We start from the raw sequence: 10,827 nt of genomic DNA on the forward strand, positions 1-10,827 counted from the left end.
TTATTAAGCTATTTAAAATTATTTCAATTTCTTATGATAAATTGATAGGTTTAAGTTGTAAAGTAGAAGTTTCCAATATTTAAATTTCAAAAATGTTAAATATGATAGTTCAAAAAAAAATGACATCATCATTGCATTTAGGCGGGAAATTTTTTTATTGAGAAAGCGACATGTGGGAAATGATGATGTCAACAACTTCTGTTTTAGTAATAGTTAATAGAATAGAATGGATGACACAAGAATCTGATAAAATTACGGGGATAATATGAAAAGGACAGAGAAAAACGACAAAAAATGAGGGTATTTTGGTCAAAATGTAAAATTATTGCTACTTGAAAAAGCAAAGGAGACTATCAATTTCGGACTGAAAATATGTCATAAGGGACTATCATCTAGGAACGGAGGGAATATTTATCATCCACGAGCAGTTGCAACTTTCATAGGCAAATTAAACTTATAAGAGCCCAACTTATAAGTGCGACTAGCTAGTTGTTTTCCCAGGTGGTCACAACAAACCACACTTGGCACACCAGCCGTTTGCATTCCGCATAAATCAATACTCCCTCCGTTCCTAAATTTTTTTACGTTTCCATTTAGGGTGTTCTTTTTATTCTTTACATTTAGGGCCTGTTCTCATACGTTGAAATTCAGTTCAGCTCATTTCAGTTCAGTTGAGCTCAGTTCAGTTCAGCTCAACTCAGTTCAGTTCAATTCAGCTCAGTTCAGCTCAGCTCAGTTCAGTTCAATTCAGCCCAGCTCCTAATTTTCTTCTCTTACAAAATATTCATTTCACTTCAGCTCAGTTCGGTTCAATTCAGTTCAGCTGAGTTCAGTCAATAAAAACAAACCCTTAGTATATTTCCTATTTTGGTCATAAATTAATCCTTACTTTTCAACACTTATTACAATTTAATAGTTTTTCAACACTTCTTATTACTTTGTCTTTCCTCTCTCCTCTAATTTCTTCACCCCACATGCTCAATTTTTCAATAAAATTGTACTTTCAATCATTGAAATATTCTACTTTACACAATTTCTTAATATTGCATAATTTCAAATGTAAAAAACATTAGGGATAGGAGGAAGGACTGTATTAAAACTTTGTTTTACTTCCTCCTGAGTCTCATTCCCTCTTCTCTCCCTCTCTGGTGGCGATCATGGAAGCAATGATGGGCACACTGCAAGATCAAAACCAAACAACTTCGCAACAACAGCAGCAACAACAACAGCAACCGCAACAACCACCGCAACCGGCGAAGGTAGTGGAGAAGCTAAATTCAGCAGTTCAACAACAGCTCAACTTAGAATCTGTCAAAACTCGCGCCATTAGTCTCTTCAAAGCTATCTCTCGCATTCTCGAAGATTTCGACGTCTTATCTCGCTCCAATGCCCTCCCCAAATGGTCCAATTTTCTATCTCTCTTGTTTGTCTCACTTTTGTTGTTATTGTTGTTCAGATTCCCCTTAAATTGATGTTAATTTTTGCATAATTCGGAAAAAAAATTTAAAAAAACCCTAATTTTTGTAAAGCATGGTTATTACTGCGTGGATTGGGAATCTTGATTGTTTTAGGGTTTTCTAGTTATATACTTTATCTGCTGCGTAATGCTGAATTTCTGATTTTTCGGAGTAGGTGTGTTTGTATTGAGGAAATTGATTTTAAGCTATGAAGTTCGGGAAGACTACTGTGTGATTAAGAATTAAGTTTTTTTTTTGAAAAGGGGTTTTTGTAAGCTTTGTTTTCCAATGGAGGTAAGAGCAATGGACTGTCTTTTTCACTTGATATAAATGAACTAGTCTGATTGGTGTGGAATGATGGCATTGGCGATCCAAGTTTCCAAACTATAAGTATGTTTCGAAATCTGTAAATTTGTGAGAGTAATGTTATTGAATAAATTTCCTAGTAAATTTGATATGAAGAAAGAAGAGTATTTGATTTCATGCTATACTGTATTCTTTTTTGTTGATTGTATGTTAACAATTAACAATAGAGTGAAAATTGCCCCAATGCCTTTAAAGAAGCTTCCTTTTACGCGTGGAGGGTTTCACTGTGCATTACTGATTGCAATGCGATGATTATCTTCTGTTTTTTTGAATCTGTAAGATTGTAATGCAATGATTTGATAAGCGTTAGAGGATATTGCTATTTGATGAGAATTAGAGTTAATGCTTTTTTCTTGTCTAAGTAAATTTATGTAATGTCTTTTAACCACTAACTGTCATATCTCACACCAGGCAAGATGTTGTTGGTCAATTTTCAATGGTGAATCTGGAGTTGTTCAATATTGTGGAAGACATCAAGAAGGTATCGAAAGCTTTTGTGGTCCATCCCAGGAATGTTAATGCCGAGAATGCCACAGGTACATGACTTTCTGTCATTTGAGGTTATGGTTTTGCATAAATCATTCCTTTTCAATGCTTACCATCTTTTCATAATTAGGGGTTGATATATGCTATAAGGAAATCTAGAAAGTGAATATGTAAGTCTTTTTTACTAAGCAGCAAGCCAGCAACCAATGTCTAGATTTCAATTTTACATTTTTTATTTGACATAAGATATCTTAAAATTTGATGACTTGAAAAGTTGAAATCTTAGAATCTATTGACTTTCTTTCTCTCTTTTTTCTTTATTTTTCCTTCTAGTGAGCTTAAAAAAAAAAGAAAGAAAAAAAGAAAGAGAGTAATGTACTCTTTCTATAAAATAAGAAAGCCATTGATAGGTTAGTGGCCCAGTCTTGAATAAGTTTGCCTACTCCTCCAATTTTAAGGATAATGTGCTATAAAAGTGGAGGGAAAGTAGAAAAAGATGTAAAGCAGTGAGGACTGAGGAGAGAGATTGAAGAGCAGATTGAGAACCTGTTCTCTTCACCTTATATTAGAAACTTGTCACTCAATCTTTTCAGAATCAAACTAGTGATATTCATCAGATCTATAAATCTGTTTTTTTTAGTTCTATTTATGTATTACTAAAAATATTTGATTGGGAAATGGGAATTAATAAAAATTAGAAAATTAAATATTTGGAAAATACACATTGGAACAAATCGAACAGTATTCGTTCAAAATGCAATGAAAGTTTAGCCAAGTTAGATAATTATTGTACAAAGATTTAAATCGGATAAGAACATCTTATTTTGTGTGAAGATAACAGATGAGCCCATTGATATATGAAGACTGAATAATTTGGCACTGTGGTGTACATTATATTAACCCTTTGTAATTACAAATCACTTTCCATGCAGTACTCCCTGTTATGTTGTCGTCCAAGCTCTTGCCCGAGATGGAAGTGGATGACAATTCTAAGAGGGAGCAGTTGCTTCTTGGCATGCAAAATCTGCCTATACCCACACAAATTGATAAGCTTAAGGTAACTTGATTTTGCTAATTTAGCATTTCAACCAGTAACTTCTACGTAGTATCAGATTGTTTTTTTAAAATAGACTGGCCACTGTGGCAGGCTAGAATTGACATGATTGCTTCCGCTTGTGAAAGTGCTGAAAAAGTTATAGCTGATACCCGCAAAGCCTATGGTTTGGATACCCGTCAGAGGATGAGCACTGTCCCAACTTTGGACAAGGCCTTTTCTGCTAAAATTCAAGAAAAGGAAAATTTACTCCGGGCTGCTGTCAATCATGGTGAAGGTGAGTCTTCAAACAGTTGCAAGTCAAATGACTGTGCGTACTCTAAGATCTTAATGTAATTGAAATGGCGCTCAGACATTTGTTCATGTAGCGTATCACTTTCTCTCTTCTCCTGTCCAGCTTTGGTTTTTTTTTTGTTTTTTTTTTGTTTTTTTTTTCCCCTTTTTATTTATTTATTTCTTGCAGCATTTGCAGTAGGGTTGCTGCCTGGTTTGTTTTCTTTGCTTGGGTGATTATCAGTGAGCCTGCTTTGAATTCTGCTATAGGACATTACTCTCTGTTCTGTAAATTATGTTTGTATTTTTGTTGAAGGGCTAAAGCCTTGGGAGAGGCCAGGTTAAAATTATAATGCATACCAGGTGAGATTTTAACAGACATTTATTGTAATTGATTAGTTCTAGAGTTGGTAATTCGGGTCAATGGGCCAGGTTCGTCCGTTCAGGTTTGGTTTCAAGTCAATTTCATGTTCTGCTAAAATAATCAAAATTAGCATATAATTTACTTGTACAAAATGTAATAAATGAGTAATACTTCAGGTTGGGTTTAGGTCAGGTCAGGGATTGCCAGTTCTACTTAACTCACCACTATGTTGTCTTGTTCCTGTCTAACTTATTGTTTTGATAGATCTTTTGCTATCTGTATTCTATCTTTGAGGTGCATGATTTCTATGTTGTACAGGATTAAGGCTGCCTGCAGACCAGAGGCATGCTACTTCTCCACTTCCCTCACACCTTGTTGACGTGCTCACTGTTGGTGATGGGGCACCAACTTATGGTGATGGATCTGGTAATAAGGAATTGCATTCTCTTTATGTATGATCTTTATCTGCATTCTATCTTTATGTCGTATCTTGATGTTTTCATAATGGAAGTTGTGTGAATTATTCTATCAGGCATGTACTCAAAGAGTATTCCTCCTATGTTATCCAGCAATCACAGTAATCAAGGAACTCCAATGCAGGTAGATATTGTCTTTAACATTCTATTTTCCTCAAAAATTCTGTATTTATATCCATTAAATTGCATTTAGTTTCCTCCATTTTATTGCCTTTTCCCCTTTTATTTAATTTTTTTTTCAAGATTAGCTTTGTTTAAAATTTCAAACAAAGTAACAGAAAAGAAGATATATATATAAACCTTCTTGTAAGTTCTAGAAGTAAACATCTCTCTTGAAGTTTGCATCAGTCCATTACTCATGCCAAGTCAATCTTTTGTGTGTGTGTGTGTGTGTGTGTGTGTGTGTGTGTGTGTGTGTGTGAGAGAGAGAGAGAGAGAGAGAGAGAGAGAGAGAGAGAGAGAGAGAGAGTGTGTGTGTGCGCGCGCGCGTGCGTGTGTGTGAGAGAACCTAACATATCTGTTGAAGTTTGTGTCAGTTCGTTAGTCATGCCAAGTCAATCTTTTTAAAGCCAGAGCATGAAAAGTTAATGAGCAGCTTGGCTTGCATCCTACCTTATGTGCGGTCTTTGTTTCTGGGTCTATTGTGTATATCTTGTCTCGCATAGTGGTCATGTTAATGGACTTGAGCATGATGTTCAAACAATACATTAAACAACTGCCACCACCATCTAGTATGGTTAATGCCTGACTGGTCTAAAACCTTTTTGTTTGGATATGAACGATCTGCCTATTCCCTTGTTTAGTCAATTAGTTACTATAACTCAAGTTCAAGTTTTTTTTTTTGGCACTTGGTGACCAAAGTTGATTGGGAGCCTATATGCATTCTCTTTGCACCTGTCTGGTGATTAAAATATTTAATACAGCTGTTATTGCTGCCTCTCTCTTTATTTTATTTTTTGGGTTGGGGGGAAGGAGTTACGAAATTGATATATGCAGCCCAAAGCTGCATTAAATGCATTTTCTAAATTGGTTTTAATTTAGGAATGCAATATAAAATCACGCATCGAATGGTGTAATTACAGTTTAATTTAACTTGATATTTTTAACTTGTGGCTCTTTCTATGCAGCCTAAAGGCATTGTATATCATTTCCCTTTAATTTTTGAAGTTCTACAGTAAATTACAGCTCCTGCCAGTACTTTGAACAAAACCAGGGCTTGTTAAAACTTTTATTGTAAAATATTGTCATTTCTTCCGGGCCTGATTAGATGTAAACCTCCTTTTGATGCAGGCTTCTGGTGGACAGCATCTTGGAAGATCAGTTCCTTCACCTTCTACTGGCACAGTACCATCTTCCTTTGAGAATACAGCATCCCCAATGCAGTATGCAAACTCGCCAAGATCTGGTACAAACATGATGAATGCACCTTCTCCCCAGCAGCAAACACTTCAACAACAACATCAGCTGCAACAGAGAAAAATGATGCAGCTTCCTTCTCAGCAGCAGCAACTTCTTGCTCAGCAGCAGCAGCAATATAGAAACTCTGCTATGCAGGGTTTGGCTCAGGTAATTATTGTGCTTGTGCTCCAAATACGTCGATTCAATAAGTTTAAGTACTTGTGTCCTCTCTATGGTTTGCTCTTGATTTTAATTATGTTATTGTTTCATGTTGAATTTTCTAAAGTTGATTTTTATATTACAAAATTTGCAATTCACTAGTATATATTATCATGTTCAGATTACCTTTTGTTGCCTCTGGCAGTTTCACTTGCTTATCTGCTGCTATTGGACATGTACTATAGATGATAACTGTGTCTCAGTTCCTACTAAATATTGCCTATTAATGAAAGTCCTGGCAATTCCTGTGTTGGAAGGGAGCTGATTTCTTCCTAAGCTTAATTTCATTTTCCTGAGCTTAATTTGAAGTTCAAGAGGAGGGAGAAGCTTTCCTTGTATCATTGTGAATGGGATAATATATTGATTTTTTCCTCTCCATCTCATGTCTACCTACCAGTACTTTATTCATGACTTCTTTTTTTTTTTTTCCACTTCCTGTTGGCTTTTGTTTGCTTCTGACTTTACCTATAGGAAAATGAAAAATAAAAAATTAATTTCTGTATATTTACTTCGTGTTGTCTTTTGCACGAGAATCAAAGATTTGATGAGGGGGTGTTTGATTTGGGGAATTTAGGAAAGGGAAGACAATTAGCACCCTATTTTCCTTTTAATGTTATTCGGATGGCAAGAGTTTTCTACCCCTCTAACATGATTTCCTAGCCTTTTGGGTATTTGTTCTTGAATTCCTCCATTCCTCTCAAGTCTCAACATCATGAAGCTTAACCAACCGTGACCATAACCATAACGAGTAATGAACTATCATTATTACCTTAGATCCCAAATTCCCAACCCCACCAGCCTTCTATCCTATCACCATTGCCACCAAGCAACAGCCACAAGCCCACACACAGTCACCAGATAAACCAACAGCCTCCACCAAATACTAACTCCGTTTTGTTTTAGTTGACACGTTTTGATTTTAGCACTATTCACACATTTTCCTTCGACCGTATTTTGTGATTTATACTTAATGAAAAATATAGTCATGCGGGGTCTTGTTAGATTCGCCACAATGTATATTTTCAAAATATCAACTTTTTGGTTATTTGGTAATTAAAGTTATTAACGATTGAATTTGTGCATTGACAAACGTGACTGAAGAAACGTGTCAACTAAAAAGAAACGGAGGAAGTATTAGTTTGTATTCCTAGTTTGGTGACTGTTTGCGATTCTAAAGAATGATCTCGCAGAACCAATTATTACAACCACATGATATGCAGACTCAGCAGAAGTTTTCTTCGGTATTTTTATACACAAATTTCACTTTGCTTTACAATGTTTTTCCATTTACAAAAATTTGATTCTTCCTGCCAGATGCTGGCTCTCCGTTCTGCACAGAGAGCATTCAAGCATACATAATCTTCTTTTATTCATGATCAGTCATATGCTATCTTTCTAAATCTTGTTTACCCTACTGTATGTGGTTACATTTGTCCACAAGACCAAAGAACTAAAGATACCTCTTTTTTTTTTTTTTTTTTTTGGGGGGGGGGGGTGGGGGTGGGTTGTAGTTGTTCCATACAGAGCTCTTAGGAGCAGCCCTCCTTTGCCTATTTGACTATTACTATGCCCAGATCATACGAGATTATTTGCTTATTATGCGAGCAGAAGAGGAATTTTTCTGTTGAAAATTAGTTTGTAGTCCTAATTTTATACCGGGGAAGTCCTATTGCCTTATAGCTTTCTTGTTTCAACTTATGTCTGTTAATCTGTTATGAGTGTGGGTTAAGGAAAATAATTCTTACCTGTATCGAAATTAGGCAAATTTTTTTTAATGATATCATAACGAAGTGAAAGTAGGAGTTTCATGTGTTTTTAAAGTTGATTCTATCAAGATTCCTTATTTTTATATATTTATATGTCAGCTGCAAGGACAGAACCAGATGCAATTTTCTCAGCAATCAGCGAATCAGCAATATCAAGGTAGGCAGCTGCCCACTGGACATATTGGACAAACCCAACTGAACCAAGGAACCCAGCTCAACCGTCATATTGGCCAATTTTCTGGAGCTGCTAATACAGCATTATTCAACGCTGCTCAGAATTCACCTAATGCTCCTGTGGTAGAACATGCACCTCAACTTTTACTTAATCTGTGATTGCATCCTGTATTTTGTTATATGTTGGTAAAGCAACTTGCTGCTGCCTTCTTTACATGTTTGCATTAGACATACTTGCTGCGTGTAATTTCTCTTTTAGACAAATTGACAACCGTTGGTCTTTTTCTCCTTCTCATGTAGATTTCCATTCCTATTAGAATGTATATAAGAAATGGACTTGACTGAAGGATGACATGAGAATTATAGCTGTATGGATGCCAATTGAATAATGGAATGTGTTATCTTATAATTGATCAATAATATGTATTGGCCCTTGCATTATAATGAACACTCGAGCACAATTGGGTGGGGGTGGGGGTGGGGGCTGAATTATGGGATATCCATGCAATATATGTAATCATTTTTAAAATTCTTGGATGCACTGGAAATCAAAATGATTGTTGAAGAATTTGGTGTACTGCAAGTGAGTTGTGATTTCTTATCACAATCGCAAGAATTAACTTCTCCGTATTAGTATCCAGATCAATAATCTAATTAGAATCTCAGTATGATGCAATTTTCTTTACTTGGCCATAATAAAACACAGAAAAATTGAAGAACTTATTAGAATACATCACCAGCTGCTTATAGACATAATGTGGACCTACTGAACCATCACCTTATTTTCTTTGCACGGATTGATAGAGACACTTCATTGTTTTTTCTTATTAGTTTTTGCTATATTTACTGTATTAGAATGTAATATGCATCAGCTTCTTTTTGGTATTTAAATTTCAGAATATAGTATTTTGCTAGTTCTGTGTTTTTTAGATTTTGATCAACTATGTTACTTCTTATAATGTTTTAGATCGAATGGATTAACTGTGTTTTTGTAAATTGACATATCATCTACTCATACGACATAAAAAAGATAGATGTTATCATCTGTTAGTTAATAACTTTTCATAGGTGACTTTGTTGGATTGTGGAGGCTTTACAATGACATTTTTTAACACAAAAATATAGCAGTATATGTTGATAGCACTTCAAGTCTCATTTATTAATGTAGAGGAATGATTTAATTGATAATTTCTTTACCCTCATTTCAGATGTCCATGCCTTCTACAATGACATCTCAAGCAATGCTCCCAAGAATGCAGGTTAGCTTATTATTATGATATAAAGTGATATTACCTTGTTTTGCAAGAAGGCTACATCAATTTTCTTTTATTACAACTGTAACTCGTGGATATAAACTCAAATCATTTTTGACATTCTATTTATGCCGATCAAATATCATTTTCAGACGACACTATATCTACAGTTTATATATATGTTTTGTGTGTGTGTATGTTTTGGTTTGTGGAGGGGGGGGGGTGTATGGAGTGATGGGTGTTAGGTAAAAGGTTTGTGTGAATATCTCTGTTTTGGTTGCTTGTTAATGTGTGCTGTGATTTAGGATTTAATGACTTCACTTTCTTATGCATTTTTGTCTACATATGCTGCAATTTTGCCCCTAATTGCTGTTTCATTGGTGTATGTATGTAAAAGTTCGATTGGTAATAGCTATTCCTTTTAATTTTTCTTAGGTACAGGAACAAAAGATGTGTATTAATTTTATATGTTGAATATACTGCTTTGACCTTGTTATACTACTAATATGCATTGGCAATCACTTGTTGCACACCTTCAGTTTGCATTACCTGGTGGAAACACTCAAAGGACTCATCCTTCCCAGATGCTTAGTGATCAGAGTATGTAATCTTTTTATTGCCTCTTTGTATGCGTCAAGTCATTGATTATTATTGCTTATGTGTTGGGTGATCGTACTGCTGGAAGGAGAGGAGGGGGGGGGGGGGGGGGGGTGGTGGTGGGGAGTGATTGGGGTGGTGTTCTATCTAAACATTCAAGTTTGGACTTAATTTCTTGGTGCTGTCTCTCTTTTACAGTGTTCAATATTGGAGCAAATCAAGCCAGTATGATGAGTTTACCCCAGCAGCAGCAAGTCCCTCAAGCTGCTTTTGGAAGCATGTCACAGAATTCTCAAAATCTCCAGTCTAATATGGTACCTCTCCAAAATGCATCTCAGAATCTCCAAAATTTTCAACAGCAAAGACAACAGAATCAGCAGTGATTCTGTCAAAATTTTGTTTTCAAGATATTTAATGATGTGGATTGTAATTTAATGTATGTGATAGCCGTTGTAAATGTGAATACAGGATTATAGTTCATAGAAAGTGATCACACTACCAGGTTGAATTTGTACCATTGCTTATCTGAGGGATATTGTAGCCACTGTAAATGTGATGGTTGATTCTATTTATAAAAGTAAGTTAAAGCCATTTTGGAGTTCCATCATTGCATTTCTATGGCGATGAGTATTTCCTTAGTAATGGCTGAATAATAGTAAGTTATTGATGGTTGCCACAGAATCTTATACGAAGTATACTTTTTGTTTTGGAATTATGGACTTATAGTCCTTGTTTCGTAAAGAGCTTTTTGGGGGTTTTTTTTAGCTTATCGAGTCTGCATTATTCAGATGCGCCAATAAGACCATCTTATTATTGAAAGACTAGACGGAGCATACTGCAATCCGGGTTGGTATGATACTTGGCTTGAGGCAGTTGTATAGTACGCACCAATTTTCTTTGATGTTGCTTTCTTAGTCTGTCATTTGCCAATTGAAGTTAAGATG

The 10,827-nt window shown here is 35.5% G+C and overlaps 1 protein-coding gene across 2 annotated transcripts; it reads left to right on the forward strand.

The window, feature by feature from the left end:
• The first annotated feature begins 1,061 nt into the window (after positions 1-1,061).
• Positions 1,062-10,485, forward strand: LOC110726748 (mediator of RNA polymerase II transcription subunit 8-like). 2 transcript variants are annotated; one of them, XM_021906240.1, is made up of 11 exons: positions 1,062-1,402; positions 2,235-2,359; positions 3,242-3,366; positions 3,457-3,640; positions 4,319-4,426; positions 4,533-4,600; positions 5,767-6,042; positions 7,959-8,156; positions 9,242-9,292; positions 9,826-9,886; positions 10,082-10,485. In XM_021906240.1, the coding sequence occupies exons 1-11, from the start codon at positions 1,158-1,160 to the stop codon at positions 10,264-10,266; spliced, it is 1,626 nt and encodes a 541-aa protein (XP_021761932.1). In that variant the 5' UTR covers positions 1,062-1,157; the 3' UTR covers positions 10,267-10,485. The 2 variants fall into 2 exon arrangements, with proteins under 2 accessions (XP_021761932.1, XP_021761933.1); XM_021906241.1 differs by lacking the exon at positions 9,242-9,292 and having other exon boundaries at positions 1,158-1,402.
• Positions 10,486-10,827: the final 342 nt, after the last annotated feature.

This window comes from Chenopodium quinoa, unplaced genomic scaffold (assembly GCF_001683475.1).
Source record: "Chenopodium quinoa cultivar QQ74 unplaced genomic scaffold, ASM168347v1, whole genome shotgun sequence".
NCBI classification, from domain to species: domain Eukaryota; kingdom Viridiplantae; phylum Streptophyta; class Magnoliopsida; order Caryophyllales; family Amaranthaceae; genus Chenopodium; species Chenopodium quinoa.

Coding starts and splice junctions, on each gene's coding strand:
- LOC110726748 (XM_021906240.1), top strand. CDS start 1,158: ATGGAAGCAATGATGGGCACACTGCAAGATCAAAACCAAACAACTTCG. Junction 2,360..3,241: donor TAATGCCGAGAATGCCACAG/GTACATGACTTT, acceptor CTTTCCATGCAG/TACTCCCTGTTATGTTGTCG. Junction 4,427..4,532: donor AACTTATGGTGATGGATCTG/GTAATAAGGAAT, acceptor TTATTCTATCAG/GCATGTACTCAAAGAGTATT.